The 18,822-nt window shown below is 45.8% G+C and overlaps 1 protein-coding gene across 5 annotated transcripts in view; it reads right to left on the bottom strand.

Annotated features, from left to right (window-relative positions):
• Positions 1-2,628: 2,628 nt before the first annotated feature.
• The window catches only part of LOC309524602 (uncharacterized protein), a 36,552-nt gene continuing 20,358 nt past the window's right edge, over positions 2,629-18,822 (bottom strand). For 3 of the 5 annotated variants that reach the window (XM_082209315.1, XM_082209319.1, XM_082209318.1), the window contains exons 3-4: positions 7,452-7,638; positions 2,629-5,698 (exon numbers count right to left, since the gene is read on the bottom strand). In XM_082209315.1, coding sequence (XP_082065441.1) covers positions 3,237-5,698; positions 7,452-7,638 — 2,649 coding nt within the window. In that variant the 3' untranslated portion in view covers positions 2,629-3,236. Of the gene's footprint in view, positions 5,699-7,451; positions 7,639-9,923; positions 10,479-18,822 lie in introns of those variants that run through there. The other 2 variants (XM_082209317.1, XM_082209316.1) reach the window with 2 other exon arrangements.

Below are 18,822 nucleotides of genomic sequence, written 5' to 3'. Positions count from 1 at the left end.
AAAAGCTATGAAAGGATTTTGTTAGCAAATGTCAAGGTGAATTCCTACCTTGTATTCCTGGGCTGACTCTTCCTTGAGAACCACAGTTCTCACTGTGGACGCGGGTGGCGCTATGGGTAAAACCACAGTGCCTAGGACTTGCCGATCGTATGGTCGGCGGTTCGAATCCCCGCGGCGGAATGAGCTCCCGTCTTTCGGTCCCAGCTCCTGCCCACCTAGCAGTTCAAAAGCACCCATAAAGTGCAAGTAAATAAATAGGTACCGCTTTATAGCGGGAAGGTAAACGGAGTTCCGTGTGCTGCTCTGGTGCTGGCTCGCCAGAGCAGCTATGTCACACTGGCCACGTGACCCGGAAGTGTCTGCGGACGGCGCCGGCTCCCGGCCTCTAGAGTGAGATGAGCGCACAACCCTAGAGTCTGTCAAGACTGGCCCGTACGGGCAGGGGTACCTTTACCTTTATGCTGCCTATAGCCAGCCCTGGTCAGCAATGTGTCTGAAGCTCTTTGAGCCAGTTGAAATTTCTGAGCACAGAAAGTTCCAGGCAGAAAGTGCATGGCAGCCCCATGTAGAGTGTGTTACAGTGACCCCTACACAATGTGGCACCAGACTGCCTCTTGGGGGGGGGTAATTATCTGTTCTAAACACTGCAAAGAGAAGAAGATAGCATCCCTGTTTGCCTCTGTAAAAGCGCTTTCATCTTGACCTGCCATACAGCATAGGTCTCGGGCGTGAGGAGAGGAAAGGGCAGAGTCATCTGGCCAGAATGTGCACAGGCCATGTCTGCTATCACTTAAAGCAAGACACTTCCTTCGTGCAACACAGATAAAGCCTTGACTCCTTCAGCCACTCTCTCCCACTCAGAGCACAATTAACAGGCAAACAGGGATGCTATCTTCTTTCCTTTTGGCAGTCAGCAACACACCTCCATAAATCAAGCAGCAGCAACAGCGGCAGCTTGAACACTCTGCTCCAAAACAGCTCTGCTTCTGGGCACCACAAATCAGTCCAGCATGCAGCGTCCGTTCCGCCATCCGCTAATCAGCAACAGAAACGTCTGGCGACTGGGACGACTGGGACAATGTCTGGTCAGACGACTGGAACAACGACTGGGCTCATAACCGATGTCAGCATCGCCCTTGAGCCAGTGCCACCAACTGGACTCATCCACTTCAGCCCCGACTGGGCTAGGCGAGCTGGGTAGCACTTCCAGAGACCACCTTCTGCACAGGAACAGGTCAAAGTGCTGTGGACTCACAGCTTAGAGTTGTGAGCACCGGATTCACTTCCACAAGAAGACAGTCGTCGCACAGCAGAGTATAGCAGAGTATAGCAGAGTATAAACGACTCGGAGAGCAGCTCTGTAGAATGTCTTCTTTATTCTATCTACAGCTATAATACACAACTATATACAGAGCTTAATGAGGTCTAAGCATAAATGAATGCTGAACCGCACTGAGTGCCTGCAGCTGCTCTTAGCAGCAACCCTATCTATACACACGATCTCTAACACTCAGTCTCTCTCTCTCCAACACACTGACTGACTGACTCTTTGATGTGGTGCTGGAGCAGAATAAGTAGAGAGCAGAACACCGCCCCTCCTCTCTGGAAAACCACCAGACTCATCAGGAGATTCTTTGATATGGGAAGGGTGAAATCTCCTCACTCCCTTGGACCCCTTCCTTGACACCAAGGGGAGCTCCTCTTCTGGGGTTAAAAGCACTGCTGTGGAGGTTTCATTTTTGTCATGATTGCAAGGGAAGAAGGGAAGGTAACCCCCCCCCCCAACACAAAGAACTGAATGAAAATAGCCCTGTCTGAGCGATTAGCTACTGGAGAGCATAATGTGGGGTTTAGTTGTGATGCTCACCTGCCTCCCTGGATGAGTCTTTTCTTGGGTTCAGGGAGCTGGGGGAGCAACATGAAGTTCCCAGGTTACATTTCCTTCTGGTCAGCTATTCCAGCTCTTGTCTCCTCGCCATTTCTTTATGGAGGGGGAAAAGCTATGCACTTTGTATAGACGCAAGTATAACCAACAACAAAATAACTCTGCAACCAATCAGAGGGAAACAATGCTGCTGGCACCAATCAAAGGCTAGCCCCCTTCCTCTGCAGGGCGGGGGAGAAGCCAGAAGGGAGGGAGGAAGTGCCGCCGTCAGGAAGAGAAAAAGAGAGAGAGAAATGGTGCAGCCCAAACTATATGAATCAGAACCATGAGGCAATTTCTGGACCTTCTGTGGGACGGATCCAGAACCCATTCGGGTCAGAACCAGCCCGTGGCCCTTATATTGCTGACCCCTGTCCAGAGACTTCACAGCCATCTTCACTTCCTAGGAACTCTGGGAACTGTAGTTCTGGGAGGAACCTCTCAGAGGTTTCTGAGCCTCCTCAGCCAACTACAATTAGACATCCTGAGACTACAATTCCCAGAAAAGCTGGACCAAGGCCTTTAGCCACAGCCCTGACCAAATAACGGACCTCTCTCTTCTCTCCCACTCCACCTCCCACATTCACAACAAATCAGTCTCCCACTCCTCAGTCCCTTTCACTCATCTCCCCTAGCCCTAATTCTTTCACATTCCTTTAAAACATTTCTGTGAACCAAGGAACACAAAAAAACACCCTCACTGGTCACCTTCCACGGGTCAAAAGCCAATGCAGAAAATATTTAATAAAAACAGCACAAAACAGGTACACAAGAGCACAGAAAATAGGAGATGAGTTTTAAAAGCAATCCCAAATGAACATTTAACACAGGGACCTTTCATTCAGCTGGAAAATGCTATCTATCAGTAAAAAGCTCTTCAATAGATTATGCAAAGTTCAAGTAAAGAGCGCCTGGAATGCTGATCTACAAGACAAGGGCAGCCCATCATTTTGGCAGTGAAAGGCGGACCTGAAAACTCAACAGATTCAACACACACCTTGAGCATTGCAGATTCACACTCTCCCCCTGTTTATCTAGCAAAAAGTTGCCACTTACTTTGTACATTTAGTATATGTGACCTTCATTACTTTAATACGTATATATGTGTATACAAATTTAAGTAGAAACACTAAAACATCATTCCATGCATTTACAACTGATTTCCCCCTTTATGAGTTTCTTGATGTAAGTACTGAACCCTGAGTGAAAAACTCCATACATTTATATTGTTTTCCCCATGTGAATTTACTAATGAATATTAAGGTCTCCACGCCCTCTGAAGCCCTTTCCCCATTCAATAAACCCGTAGTTTTCATTGTGTGTGTGTTAGCTGATGTCTTCTAAGGTGTTCATTTTTACTGAAGCTTTTTCCACATTCAATACATTTAAATGGTTTCTCCCCAGTGTGAGTTCGTTGATGTATTCTAAGTTTCCCACTTTCACTGAAGCTCTTTCCACATTCAATACATTTAAATGGTTTCTCCCCTGTGTGAGTTCGTTGGTGTATTCTAAGAGTTCCACTTTCACTGAAGCACGTTCCACATTCAATACATTTAAATGGTTTCTCCCCAGTGTGAGTTCGTTGATGTTTTCTAAGTTTCCCACTTTCACTGAAGCTCTTTCCACATTCAATACATTTAAATGGTTTCTCCCCAGTGTGAGTTCGTTGATGTATTCTAAGTGTCCCACTTTGACTGAAGCTCTTTCCACATTCAATACATTTAAATGGTTTCTCCCCAGTGTGAGTTCGTTGATGTATTCTAAGTGCTCCATTCTTACTGAAGCTTTTTCCACATTCAATACATTTAAATGGTTTCTCCCCAGTGTGAGTTCGTTGATGTATTCTAAGTTTCCCACTTTCACTGAAGCTCTTTCCACATTCAATACATTTAAATGGTTTTTCCCCAGTGTGAGTTCGTTGATGTATTCTAAGTGTCCCACTTTGACTGAAGCTTTTTCCACATTCAATACATTTAAATCGTTTCTCCCCTGTGTGAGTTCGCTGATGACTTCTAAGTGATCCACTTTCACTGAAGCACTTTCCACATTCAATACATTTAAATGGTTTCTCACCTGTGTGAGTTCGTTGATGTATTCTAAGTTTCTCACTTTCACTGAAGCTTTTTCCACATTCGATACATTTAAATGGTTTCTCCCCTGTGTGAGTTCGTTGGTGTATTCTAAATGCCCCACTTTGACTGAAGCTCTTTCCACATTCAATACATTTAAATGGTTTCTCCCCAGTGTGAGTTCGTTGATGTATTCTCAGTGCTCCATTCTTACTGAAGCTTTTTCCACATTCAATACATTTAAATGGTTTCTCCCCTGTGTGAGTTCGTTGATGTCTTCTAAGTGCTCCACTTTCATTTAAGCACTTTCCACATTCAATACATTTAAATGGTTTCTCCCCAGTGTGAGTTCGTTGATGTACTCTAAGTGCTTCATTCTTACCGAAGCTTTTTCCACATTCAATACATTTAAATGGTTTCTCACCTGTGTGAGTTCGTTGATGTATTCTAAGTGCTCCACTTTCGCTGAAACTCTTTCCACATTCAATACATTTAAATGGTTTCTCCCCTGTGTGAGTTCGTTGGTGTACTCTAAGTGCTTCATTCTTACCGAAGCTTTTTCCACATTCAATACATTTAAATGGTTTCTCCCCAGTGTGAGTTCGTTGATGTCTTCTAAGTGCTCCATTCTTATTGAAGCTTTTTCCACATTCAATACATTTAAATGGTTTCTCCCCAGTGTGAGTTCGTTGATGTATTCTAAGTTTCCCACTTTCACTGAAGCTCTTTCCACATTCAAAACATTTAAATGGTTTCTCCCACGTGTGAGTTCGTTGATGTATTCTAAGTGTCCCACTTTGACTGAAGCTTTTTCCACATTCAATACATTTAAATGGTTTCTCCCCTGTGTGAGTTTGTTGATGTCTTCTAAGTGCTCCACTTTCACTGAAGCACTTTCCACATTCAATACATTTAAATGGTTTCTCCCCTGTGTGAGTTCGTTGATGTATTCTAAGTGCCCCACTTTGACTGAAGCTCTTTCCACATTCGATACATTTAAATGGTTTATCCCCTGTGTGAGTTCGTTGATGTATTCTAAGTGCTCCACTTTCGCTGAAACTCTTTCCACATTCAATACATTTAAATGGTTTCTCCCCTGTGTGAGTTCGTTGGTGTACTCTAAGTGCTCCATTCTTATTGAAGCTCTTTCCACATTCAATACATTTAAATGGTTTCTCCCCAGTGTGAGTTCGTTGATGTATTCTAAGTGCTCCACTTTCGCTGAAACTCTTTCCACATTCAATACATTTAAATGGTTTCTCCCCTGTGTGAGTTCGTTGGTGTATTCTAAGGACTCCATATTGCCTGAAGCTCTTTCCACATTCAATACATTTAAATGGTTTCTCCCCAGTGTGAGTTAGTTGATGTCTTCTAAGGACTCCATATTGACTGAAACTCTTTCCACATTCAATACGTTTAAATGGTTTCTCCCCTGTGTGAGTTCGTTGATGTATTCTAAGTGTTCGACGGTCATTGAAGCTCTTTCCACATTCAAAACATTCAAATCCTTTCTCCCCCGTATTAGTTCGTTGATATATTCTAAGTTTTCCACTTTCACTGAAGCCCTTTCCACATTCCATACATTCAAATAGTTTCTCTCCTTTGTGAGTTTGTTGTTGTATCCTCAGTTTCTTTCTTCTTCCCAATAAATTCACATGTGGCTCCATAGAATTCTGACTTTCATATTCCTCACCTGTTTGGGAGTCTGGGAGGAAAGAGAATCCTGTTAGACTTTCAAGAAAGACAAAAAGGGAACTGCACACACGTCAATCCCAGTCTGACCTTCTCTCATTTTAACACTGTCTCCATTCTCCACTGTCCTCTCTAGGTTTCAAATTTTTAGGAATTAATATGAGATAATGGCAAGAGCAACACATGATCACTCCATTCACACTTGGTAAAGCACCATCATTTTATAATACAGATCTATGGTGGAATTGGCTTATTAGACACATCTCTGTATTTTTCCTTTTCAAGTGAGGAAATGATCTCAGGCTCAAGTAACAGTGTCTCCCTTGTGAAATAAGTAAAACTTAAGTGCTACATGTAACTGTAAAAATATTGCAATATATTGGAACCTAAGAAGAGCCTTCTGGATCAGGCAAAGGCCCACCTAGTCCAGCATCCTCTTCTCACAGAGGCCAACCAGATGCCTGTGGGAAACCGGCAAGCAGGACTGGAGCACAAGAGTCTTCTCTGCCATCGTGTGCTTTCCAGAAACTAGTATTAAGAAGCGTTATTGCCTAGAACCACAAAGGCAGAGCAGAGACATCAGTCTTTTCCTTTTTTTCAAGCTATCCATGTTGCTGGCCATCACCGTCTCCTGTAGGATAGATTCCATAGATGAACTATGCTTCTGTTTTTTCATCTTTGCAGCCGTTAAAGGCTGATAAATGTATTATGGCCTAAGCTTTTGTGGGCTGCAGTCAGACAAAGTGGACTCTTGACCAGGAAAGCTGGTGCCACTATAAACTTCTGAGTCTCTTTGTTGGCTTTTTGTACTTATGGAATGTGAAGCAGGGGAGGAGCAGCCAAGCTGCAGCAGGAGCAAAGAACAAAGAGCAGGAAGAGGGGGTGCCGTGGGGGGGGGGACACAGACCGTCAGCTCCAGTTTGAGGTCTGACACAGAGACCCCGGAAATAGCCTGTCCAAAAAATCGTAGGCTCGAGACAATCTGCGAGAAGAGGGGGAAAGAAAGCGAAAGTGGGGCTTCTTTGCTGGAGGACTCGGCAACTGCAAGCTGGGATGAACAGGCCGAAGACTGAGCTCCACAGTGATTTGTGAGTTTGAGCATTAAGCCTGAGATAATTACTACTGGAGTTGTTTCGCGTCTGTGCGGGAGAACCAAGCCATTACACAGGGGCGCTAAAATTATTATCCCACTCACTCACTCTCACAAACAACCCCAGTCTGTAAGATTTACACAATTTGCTTATAATACCAGACACTCTTGGACTTAATATACCCAATCCTAAGTGTAGAGCCTCCAGTTACAGGAATCCTGTATTATGATAACTGGTCCTTTGTCCCTTAACCCCACCAAACTGGGGAGGTGCGTGCATTTATTGTGTTTTGATGCTGGTGGAATTTATCATTCTGACCCTGTCTCTAAAAAATAAGAGTAATAGAAACAATTTAAATACATTAATTATAAATAATTATGTGAAGCATTTCTGTTCCCCTTCACCCATTTTTTAGGATTAGTGTGCAACATCATTATCATCAATTATTCCCACCGTGGAAATAACACCTAAGATTTCAAAGACTGGAGGAAGAAAATCTGCCCCCACTACTTTAGGAAAAGGATTCAAGAAACAAAGAGCTGCTTCGGAGAAGGCCTCACCCCTTCCTTCTTCCTGTCAGGAACTTCCTTCCATTTGTCTCCTCTCCATCTTTTCCTCTTTCTGCCTCCACCATCCATCTATCCCTGTCCCCATCTCCTCTCAACTGGAACTCACCAGATTTCTCCAAGGGTCCTGGGAGGGAATGCTCAGAGTTTGTGGGGAGGGATGCGGGAGAGAGCCTGACCAGGTCACCCGTCCATCTTCCTCCTTCCATCCTGGCCAGGGTTGCAGGTTCAGTCTCAGCTAGGTTTGCAGGTTCAGCTTCCTGAGGAGTGCAGAATCCAGAGCAAGTTGCAGCTTCCTGGGAGGGAGGGAAGAAGAAGCCAAGGGAGTCTGAGAGCCCCTGCAGGGATTCTCCTGCCCAAGACATTCTACTGCCCCTGGAGAAGCCCCAATTGGGCACCCCCTTCCCAAGGTGCATTTTCAAACACCTTTGGCAATTCTTTTCACCTGCCTGTCCCACCTCCCTTCCTAAGGCTGGCATGGTATGCACATTAGTGGCCTGAGAGTAGATTCCTGGGAACTTAAAAGTTAATCTGCAAAGGACTGCTCTGAATACATGGGTGGCCCTTGCATGGAGAAGAAGGAAGCCCCTTGCTTGCATCTGGACCCCTTGGGAGAGGCGGGGGATCCGCCCACTGCTCCCTCTGCCCTCGCTGCCTCTTCCTCTGTCCTCCTGCCCTGCAAACACCCTTTGCTCTTGTTTCTCAGGGGAGAGAGGCAGAAAGAGCCTTCAAACCCATCCGTTTCCTCCTCTGCTCCCCCTCCTGTCCTTTTGGGAAACAGGAACTTTGGTCAGGAGTAAACAACTTAGGCGGCAAGTTCGCAAGATAAGCACTTTGGAGCACTGCTTGCTCCTACTATGTGTGTGTCTGTGTGTGTTTGGACCTAGAGGACAACATACATGTTTACACCACGTGATTCCTTAAAGAGGGCAATTCTTTAAAACTGAAGGCCATTTCTACGAAATGGAAGACTTCCGAAGGCAGCCTTTTACAGGGAAATTTTTGCTTGTTTTTATATTGTTGGAAGCTACCCAGATGGACAGAGGTAACCCAGTCAGATAGGCAGGAAGAAAATAATAATAATAATAATAATAATAATAATAATAATAATAATAATAATAATTTCTTCCTAAGCCTATCCTGGGACGTGGGTGGCACTGTGAGTCAAACCACAGAGCATAGGACTTGCCGATCAGAAGGTTGGCGGTTCGAATCCCCGCGACGGGGTGAGCTCCCGTTGCTCGGTCCCTGCTCCTGCCAACCTAGCAGTTCGAAAGCACATCAAAGTGCAAGTAGATAAATAGGTACCGCTTTGACAGAAAGGTAAGCAGCGTTCCCGTGCACTGCTCTGGTTCGCAAGAAGCGGCTTAGTCATGCTGGCCACATGACCCGAAAAGTGTACGACGGCTCCCTCGGCCAGTAAAGCGAGATGAGCTCCGCAACCCCAGAGTCGGCCACGACTGGACCTAATGGTCAGGGGTCCTTTACCTTTTTAAGCCTGTCCTGATTGGCATGCTGATCACAGACTCTGTCCAAACAACCCCTTTGAATGCAACAGGGCTTCCTATTTTTACTGCTATCAGTGGGAACAGTCAAACCACGAAGCCACTGATCAACCAGAGTTTCCTGTTTTGACCAAGCAGAGTTTGAAGTTAGCTTAATATCCCAGCTTATTCCAAAGCTGCCAGCTGCAGTTTCCTGGTTTGGGCAAAATGGAAGGTTTGCTAGCTATGGCTCATAAGAGACTGTCTGGTTTAATCACAGTTCACCATCAGGGTTGGCGCAATCATGAGATAAGCTGGGACAATTAGGTCAGGAGGCAGATGCAGGGAGAGATGGGACCAGCACATTCCCAGCTCCCCTGTTTGTTAGCCTTGCTGCCAGTGCAGGACCACAGCTGGTAAATTTGTGCAACTACCCATTTAGAGTCTTTTTCTTTTGCCCTCTCTCACTAAAGGTTGGGTGGGGGTCCTTCATGGAGTGATGCATTCTGGTTGTGGGGGTCAGGAGACTGCGGTGGTGGCTAGAGTTTTTGGTTTTAATCTTGAGTCAACTTAGGTTGTATCATATCTTTGCTGCAGCAATGCATTAAAAACTGTTCCTATTTTTAACCCAGATTTTCAGGCTGTGATTCAGTCACCTGAACCTGACCATTATCCTAATAAATCTTGCAACAACCTTGCAAAATAGGCCAGTGTTATTTAATGCAAGTACACATGGGATCGCTGAGGCTGCAAGACGTGCAAAGAGATTTACCTCAGTGGGGAGAAAAGAGCATTTTGGAAATGAAGGCAATTTAGAGGAGGAAAATGAGGATTGGTGGCAGATCACCTCTTCTGACGTAGCTTCTGCTCTGATAAAATTCGGAGTCACCTGCAGCTGTTTAAGTAAAGTAAGAACATCAGGAGATATGATCACAAACCTCCCATGTATAAGAAAGTTTGGTCTAGCAAGCCTTTTAAAAGTGGATTAGAGAGAAAGTGCAGGGAGGAGGAATATTCACCACCAAAGCTAAACAGAACCTCCATGTGGACCTGTGACCTCCAGGTGCTGGAAACCCAGGTGAGAGGAGGGCACTTACCTTTCCCAGAAGCCCCTCAGTGTCTGGGAGCAGGGTCTGGTCTGTCCCCCCTGCTCTCCCATTGGGCCACCGACTGGCATCCGTAGCTTCCTTGAAAGGGAGGACACCATCCCCGGAGTGGGGAGGACTGGGAGCCTGTGGGGTTTCCCACCCTGAACGAGGGGGCTGCATCGTCTTCAGGAAATCCTGCTTCTGGGCATCCCAGTGCTGCTGCGGCTGCCCCTCCTCTGGCTCCTGCTTAATCTGACATAAATTCGCCCGAGGCAGAAGATCCCTGATGGTCCCAACTTGGCCGGCAGGAGGTTTCTTTCCTTTGCACTCCAGTCTCTCCCTTTGAATGGGGCTCGTGGGTCCCTGCTCTTCCATTTTTACATCACCCTCCTGGAAAAGAAATAAACACAAAGTAAAATGAAATCCAAGAATAAAAACAAAAGCACATTTTTTAACCATTTGCCAGTTTTTGAAATATATTATTACTCTTTCTATTTCTAATGTTCAGGCTGTGAATGACAATCATTATGTCACCCAAACGGCTCCTCCCAGGGAGAAGGGGAAGTTATCCAAAGACTGGGGAAAACATCAAGGTTTATGGAAGTATAAATAATATGGGGGGGGGGACCAAGGCAGAGGGAGGGAAATCCAAAAACAACCCAGTGAGAGGACTGAGCCTGTTAAGTGGACAGGGAATGCTGATCCTGGCTGCAACTTCTAGCATGTTGGAAAGGCAGCAACAGATCTTTGTATATGAATAAGGCTGCAACAGACCCAGCTAACATTTAAAGTACATGGCTTCACCCAAGAAATCCTGCCAGCTGCAGTTTGTTAGGGGTGTTGAGAACTCTAGCAATAAACTACAGGTCCTGTGGTTCTCTGGGGGAAGCCACGTGCTTTAAATGTTTGGTATCTGCACAGTCTAAGAAACAAACAGGCAAAAGGAATATTGACCAACAAAATCAAACAACCCACTCCAAAATATTTTATATTTGATGGTCACAAACTCTTTACTGAAGATATTCTAACTTGCAGTCCATTGGCTGCATATGGCTTGCCAAGCCTCAGGGTGTGTCCTGCTAGTCCCTGTCATTTCCATCTCCTGATCTGATCATAGGATGAAGATCTCTGTCTGTCCCGGAGAGAAAGATGCCTAAGGGGCCCTTAGAGAGATCTTTTCAACTCCAATTTCAGCACAAACCAGCACAGTGCTGAAATGGGGCAAAAGGAAAATAAATGATCCCTCTGGCTGCTCTTTAAAGAGGATTTCTAAAGAACAATCTGAAGGGTCTTTTTCCCACAGATCTCATTGCTTTTTCAGAAGGGTCTTCTTGTGCTCTTATTTCTCCTCCAGCCCAGCACTGGGGTTGGAAGGTCTAAACATACTGATTGTGTTTGCAAGACTTGTATGTATGCTAGATGGCATGTCTGGTGAGTGTGTGCAGCACCTCTGGCGTGTGTGCATGTGACTTTATGGTCTGCATCTCTTTTCTGTGTGCGCATGCATGTGCATACGTTGGCCACAAAGCTCACTGGAATGTGGCCTCCAGAATCAATGCAGCTTTCCTCCTGCTCTATCAGAAAGAAGAATGAAATCTGAGACTATCAAGAGGAGAGAACTCCTGGATCTACAGAGTTAATGTTCTCACAAACTGCAATGAGATTTCCCTTTAATTGCTTTGAGAATTTTTCCCTTAAATATATGAAGCAGTATATAAATGAAATGAGTAATAATCTGAACATGAATAGCTAATTTCAATTTTGCCTTCCTCAGTCTTTTACAATACTGTCTTCAATGTATTTATTATCATTAATTCATTTCCATATGCCACACTTCTTAAGAATCCTCCTTTCCTCTGCATTCTCAAAACTGTCACCCACTTCAACCCTCAGCCTTCATCTCAAAACTCTGCTGCCTTACTAAGGTGGAAATAAAACATTTAATGAAACAGGTTTAAGCCTCTCTCACTGATTTACACGCAGACACAAGAGGTCACTAACTTTGATAGCTTGGGAAAAGATCAGATGCGTTCTCCGGTCCGTGCCAGCCTGAGCCAGAGATGTTTGCCCCTGCGCCCTCCTGCAGATGCCCTGCCCCTCAGCTGCGCCCCTTCCCCTTCCTGCCCGGGTGGGGGGGGGGCGCCCTGCAGCCTCTGACTCCACTCGGGGCCCGATCCTGCCAGGCGCACGTGCTCTCCTCCTCCTCCTCCCCCCCCCCCGCCTCCTGCACCTCGGACTCCTCGCTCCGTCCCTGCACAGGAATCCGGCTCCTCTCCGGGGAAACTCGCCAGGCCACGGGCCGCTGCTCCTCCGCTCTCCTCGGCGGGGGACAGGAAAGTGCAGCCGCTCTCGAGTCCCCCTGGCTGGCCCCGTTTCCTGCCTCTCTGGGCATCGGAGCTCGCTGGCTGTGGGTGGGGCCCTGGGAGGCTGCGAGGCTGGATGCGCCCCCTTGCGCTGTCCCTCAAAATTTATTGTATCGTTGGAATCTACCTGGCATCTTATATGCCAGTGTTTCCCAACCTTTTTTGGGCAAAGGCACACTTGTTTCATGAAAAAAATCTCGAGGCACACCACCATTAGAAAATGTTTAAAAAATTAACTCTGTGCCTATATTGACTATATATATAGTATATATAAAGACTATATATAAAGTATATATAAAGACTACGGATTTGTGTCACTGCCCATTTCCATGAAAGATTTATTCATGCATTTTGCACAATGCCACAATCCCACATGCAACTTTTAAAAAGGATGGGAAACACTGGGCTATGCAGCTGAGGGTGCACCGCTTATTGCCAGCAGTGCAAAATAGCTCTGCTTTGCTAATACCTGTTTATCTGAGTAGGAAGGAGTTACAGTCCAGCAGCGTAGTCCTGTGTTATCCTAGTGCATTGGCCTTTTCAGGAAATTGGAGTCAGCGGGCACAGTTGTGAAAGCAGGGGACAGATTGGAGGTTTCAGCCTTGGGTATCTGGATGCCTGGCCTACCCAAAGATGGAAAGCAAGGGCAGAGGAGCAGACCTGGTTGCTGTCTGACTGTATGCTTAGAGCAGGGCTGGAGAAGGGGCGTGGGGCGGGGCTGACGTTGTCGGTCATCTGGAGGCCTGCCCCGGAGAGACGGAGGCATGCACTCCCCTGGACCACCTTGACGCGCATGTCGTAACCCGGGTCACCTCAGTCGTGCGAATGCGCGCCCAGCCAGACCTCCCCCGCCGCGCTTCCCATTGCTGGGATTTGCCCGGCTTTCAGTCTCAAGGGAGGGAGGGAGGCTGCTCAAGACTCGAGTCGGAGGGGCGGCCTTCCGGCGGCTACGAGGGAGGATTTCGCCCCGCCGCCTCCACGACCAGGCCTTCGCTTCACCCAGGCGCCCCATCCCTCCACCTTTTGCACGCGCCTCCTTCCCGCACACTTATGCACCCGTTCTTACGTGCAAAAGGCGGCGGCAACTGCAGCTCCTCCTCCTCTAGAGACGAGGCGGGCGCTTGCTGCTGCTGCTGCCACTCGCTGGAAGCTCGCGATGGCTCTCCGTCAGCGAAGGCTTAATGGTTCCTCCCCTCCTCCTCCACCCCCGCTTCCAGGACGAATGGTACAGCCGGAGAAAGAGCGACACTCGAACTCCCGTGAGGAGGAGGAGCCTCCGACTCCCCTTAACACCTTCCGTGCCAGCTGCGGCTCTCCCTCTCTTACAACAGCCCTTCACATTTCAAGCGGTATCTCCTACCACTTTAAAGAGCGGCGACTTCCCCCCCCTAAGGAATCCTGGGAACTGTATTTTGTTAAGGGTGCTGAGAACCGTTAGACTCCCACGGCACACCAGGCAACATCTCGCGGCACACTAGTGTGCCGCGGAACACCGGTTGGGAAACACTGTTATATGCTATCCAGAATGTTGCACAAATAAGTCTCCTTGTGATCCGATGTGCAGTCACTGGTTTCCTTATCAGCAAATATTTTTAGAAAGCTGGGACGATGCCACCCTGCAGCCACAGTCGTCAATTTTCAGATTTGAAAATAAGGGATCAGCAGCCTCACCTGTCCCGGGGACAGTCTACAGGATATCTAACAATCCGGGATAGCAGCGGGAAATGGCACTGGAATAAGGGAATTTCCCACAAAAAAGGGAAGGTTGACAGCTATGCCTGCAGCCCGAATGGGTAGCTGGAGGAGGCAGTCCAGTTCCCAGCTCTGCTGGTTGGGATCATGCAATCACTTAGCTCCAGCAACCGACCTTTCCAAACCCTCCAACATTTCTCTGATGAAAATAGGGACATCCCATTCCATAAATATAATTTTCCTATTTATACACCACACATCTTATTACGTTGCCCCAGCCACTCTGGGAACTTTCCAACATATATAAAAAACATAATAAAACATTAAACATTTTCAAACGTCCCTATACAGGATTGCCTTCTCAGAGGGCCCGGGGGTCGGATAACTCCATTCCCTCCAGCATTTCTTCAATGAAAATAGGGAGACCCTAAGGAAAAGCAGAATATTCTGGGATCAAATCAGAAACCAGGACAGCTTCTCTAAATCAGGGACATCCCTGGAAAATAGTGGCATTTGGAGGGTTTGTCTTTCCCTGCTTTTTCATTCGCTGCCTCTGGTCTCCTGCATCCATTTAGCAGAGGAGGGGAACAGTTTTAGCCTTCATACTTCTCCACCCCCACCCCACCCCCAATATAAGCAAAAACACACACACCATTTTGGAGTGAGGACCCAAAAAATAAAATCATTTTATTATTTTATTACTTATTTTTGCAGTTCAATCTACCGTATCTATACATTTTATTGTTTATAGCCAATGGCCACCACAATACAATATGAGCACAAATCACACAGCTGCAAAACAAAAGACATTGCATGCTCCAGACCAGGATAAATCTATAGCGTCCAAAATTTATTTTCACGGTTGTTTCAATGGGAAGGATATAGGGCAGCAGAGTCCAGGTGGTGAGGTCCAGATTAGAGTTTCTACCATCCTTGACTGTCTGCCCTGCTGGCTGAAGCTGATGGGAACTGGACAACAACATCTGGGGACATCTCAATGGTTATTCTGTGATATACAGAATCTACAAAGGATTAAGGCACTGATCCAGAAGAGAATGAACTGAGAAGAGGCCCCACTGAATTATCTGAAGTGAAGCAGAGGAAGATCATTATATAATAATAAAAATAATTTATTATTTATACCCCGCCCATCTGGCTGAGTTTCCCCAGCCACTCTGGGCAGCTTCCAATCAAGTGTTAAAAACAGTACAGCATTAAATATTAAAAACTTCCCTAAACAGGGCTGCCTTCAGATGTCTTTTAAACATAGGATAGCTGCTTATTTCCTTCACATCAGAAGGGAGGGTGTTTCACAGGGTGGGCGCCACTACAGAGAAGGCCTGGTTCCCTGTAAGCTCACTTCTCGCAATGAGGGAACCACCAGAAGGCCCTCGGCGCTGGATCTCAGTGTCCGGGCTGAACGATGGGGGTGGAGATGCTCCTTCAGGTATACAGGACCAAGGCCGTTTAAGGCTTTAAAGGTCAGCACCAACACTTTGAAGTGTGCTCGGAAACGTACTGGGAGCCAATGCAGATCTCTCAGGACCGGTGTTATGTGGTCCCGGCGGCCACTAAATGTTAATAAGCAGAAACCTGTGCAGAAACAGAGACAATACTGCTGATGTGAAAGAAAAATGTTTCATAACAAACTATAAGAGAATTCAAGGGAGAACGTGCCCATGTTTGAATAAGGAGAAGATTCTACAGTGGTACCTCGGGTTACATACACTTCAGGTTACAGACTCCTCTTCTATTCTTCTCAGTTATATGATTATGAAAGTAAAGTTCTTTTGAATAGCAAGAGTCTGGCCACTGTATAGTTTGTAAAAAGGAACTATCAACTAGAATAGCTATTTGGCTTCCTAACTGTAAGCTACTCTGTTACTTTGGATATCATAAAAATTCAGAGACAGACAGACTTTAATGTTGTATAGAGTGTAAGGCTGGGGAATTGAGAGGTGGGGAGAGTGAGCGGGGGGGAGGGGTAGTACACTTTCATTATTTTACAAAGTTTATACGCAAGGTGTTTATGTCAGTGTGACATGGGTAGCTTCTCTTCCTATTCATTTATTAGTTTGCATTGGCAGTGAGAAAGATCGGGGGGCAGGGCACAGTTGGTTGCCTTCAGTTGACTGCAGTAAAGGTGGCGGAGGCTGAACCATTTTGAGGACATGAGTTGCAATTTGAAGAAGACGTGAGTTGCAATTTGACATCACCTGGAGGGGCCACAGGTTACCCAACAGGTCCGTTTTCAGCGCCTTCACCTTCTCCTTGCGCAGCTGCCCCTGGAACTCCTCGTACTGGATGTGCTTCGTCCTGTAGTGCCTCTGCAGGTTGGCCTTCTTCAGGACGGAGAGGACCTCACCACAAATGAGGCACACAGGCATGCCTTTCAGCTCCACAAAGAAATAGTCGTGTGTCCATCTTTTTTGAAAATGCGGCACTCCAAATCTATCTTCCTCTTCTTGTGGACACATTGATTGTGTCCAGAAACAGACAATTAGGCAGATGGAGCTGTTCTAATATGGGAGTCCTATGCTGCCTATAGTCAGCCCTGGTCAGTAATGTGTCTGCAGCTCTTTGAGCCATTGAAGTTTCTGAGCTCTTTTCAAAGGCAGCCCCAGGTAGAGTGTGTTAAAGTAACTCCTACGCAATGTGGCACCAGACTGCTTTCTTTTTTTAAAATTATCTGTTTGTTTTAAATTCTGTAGCTTAAATTCTCTTGATGCTTCTTTTTTTGAGAAGGGCCTCTTACAGTCACAAAGCAATGATTTTCAGTGCAGCTCCATAACACTGATTGTGCCTTCACACTGCCCCTTTTTGTGTGGGGATTTGGATCCAGAAAAGGAGCAGAAGGGGAAAGGTTAAGCAGAATCCCACCCACCCCCTGCGCCACCCTTAGGTGTGCTCAGTCTTCGCCTGCTTCATGACTCCACCTTGCATGAGAAGGCAGGATGGAGCTCCAGGAAACAGGAAGTGGTCCTTCAACCACCCAGGACATCTCACCATCACAGACAGATCCAGTCTCCTGCTGTGGAGTCAAGAGTGGCCCAGGGATGGTGGAGAGAGGAGGGGAAGGGGCTAGGGACAGAAAGAATGGCAGGGCTACAGATGCTCCCTTGGACCCCTCCCCTGACATCAAGGGGAGCTCCTCTTCTGGGGCTGAAAGCATTGGGGTGGTTTGATTTTATCAGTATTGCAAGGAAGCATAGAAGGAAAGGTAAAAAACACCTATGCGGTTTATTAAAGTATCTGAGGTTTTCCCCCTGTGTGAGTTCGTTGATGTATTCTAAGGTATCCATTTTGACTGTAGCTCTTTCCACATTCAATACATTTAAATGGTTTCTCTCCCGTGTGAATTCGTTGGTGTTTTCTAAGTGATCCATTTTGACTGTAGCTCTTTCCACATTCAATACAATTATATGGTTTTTCCCCTGTGTGAGTTCGTTGGTGTATTCTAAGTGATCCACTATCACTGAAACTCTTGCCACATTCCATACATTTAAATGGTTTCTCCCCCGTGTGAGTTCGTTGGTGTATTCTAAGTGAACCACTATCACTGAAACTCTTTCCACATTCAATACATTTAAATGGTTTCTCCCCCATGTGAGTTCGTTGATGTCTTCTAAGATTTTCACTTTTACTGAAGTTCTTTCCACAATCCAAACATTCAAATGGTTTCTCCCCCGTGTGAGTTCGTTGGTGTCTTCTAAGTGTTTCATTTTGACTGTTGCTCTTTCCACATTCAATACAATTATATGGTTTTTCCCCTGTGTGAGTTCGTTGGTGTATTCTAAGTGATCCACTATCAATGAAACTCTTTCCACATTCAATACATTTAAATGGTTTCTCCCCTGTATGAATTCGTCGGTGTACTCTAAGTGCTCCACTTTTGCTGAAACTCTTTCCACATTCAATACATTTAATTGGTTTCTCCCCTGTGTGAGTTTGTTGATGTATTCTAAGGTATGCATTTTCACTGCAGCTCTTTCCACATTCAATACATTTATATGGTTTTTCCCCTGTGTGAGTTCGTTGGTGTATTCTAAGGGTTCCACTTGTACTGTAGCTCTTTCCACATTCAATACATTTAAATGGTTTCTCCCCCGTGTGAGTTTGTTGATGTATTCTAAGGTGTCCATATTGACTTAAGCTCTTTCCACATTCAATACAATTATATGGTTTTTCCCCTGTGTGAGTTCGTTGGTGTATTCTAAGTGATCCACTATCACTGAAACTCTTGCCACATTCCATACATTTAAATGGTTTCTCCCCCGTGTGAGTTCGTTGGTGTATTCTAAGTGATCCACTATCACTGAAGCTCTTTCCACATTCAATACATTTAAATGGTTTCTCCCCTGTGTGAGTTCGTTGATGTATTCTAAGGTATCCATTTTGACTGTAGCTATTTCCACATTCAATACATTTATATGGTTTCTCCCCTGTGTGAGTTCGTTGATGTCTTCTAAGTGTTTCACTGAGACTGAAGCCTTTTCACATACAGTACATTTAAATGGTTTCTCCCCCGTGTGAGTTCGTTGGTGTCTTCGAAGTTTTCCACTTTCACTGAAGCTCTTTCCACATTCAAAACATTCAAATCGTTTATCTCCTTTGTGAGTTTGTTGTTGTATCCTCAATTTTTTTGTTTTCCCCCATAAATTCACAGGTGGCTCCATAGAATTCTGACTTTCATCTTCCTCACCTGTTTGGGAGTCTGGGAGGAAAGAGAATCCTGTTAGACTTTCAAGAAAGACAAAAAGGGAACTGAACACCTGTCCATCCCAATCTGCACCTTCTTTCGTTGTAACACCTTCATTCTCCACTGTCCTCTCTAGGTTCCAAATTTTTTGCAA

Source organism: Podarcis vaucheri (assembly GCF_965113315.1).
Source record: "Podarcis vaucheri genome assembly, chromosome: 2".
Lineage (NCBI taxonomy): Eukaryota > Metazoa > Chordata > Lepidosauria > Squamata > Lacertidae > Podarcis > Podarcis vaucheri.
This window is presented reverse-complemented; position numbering and strand designations above follow the sequence as displayed.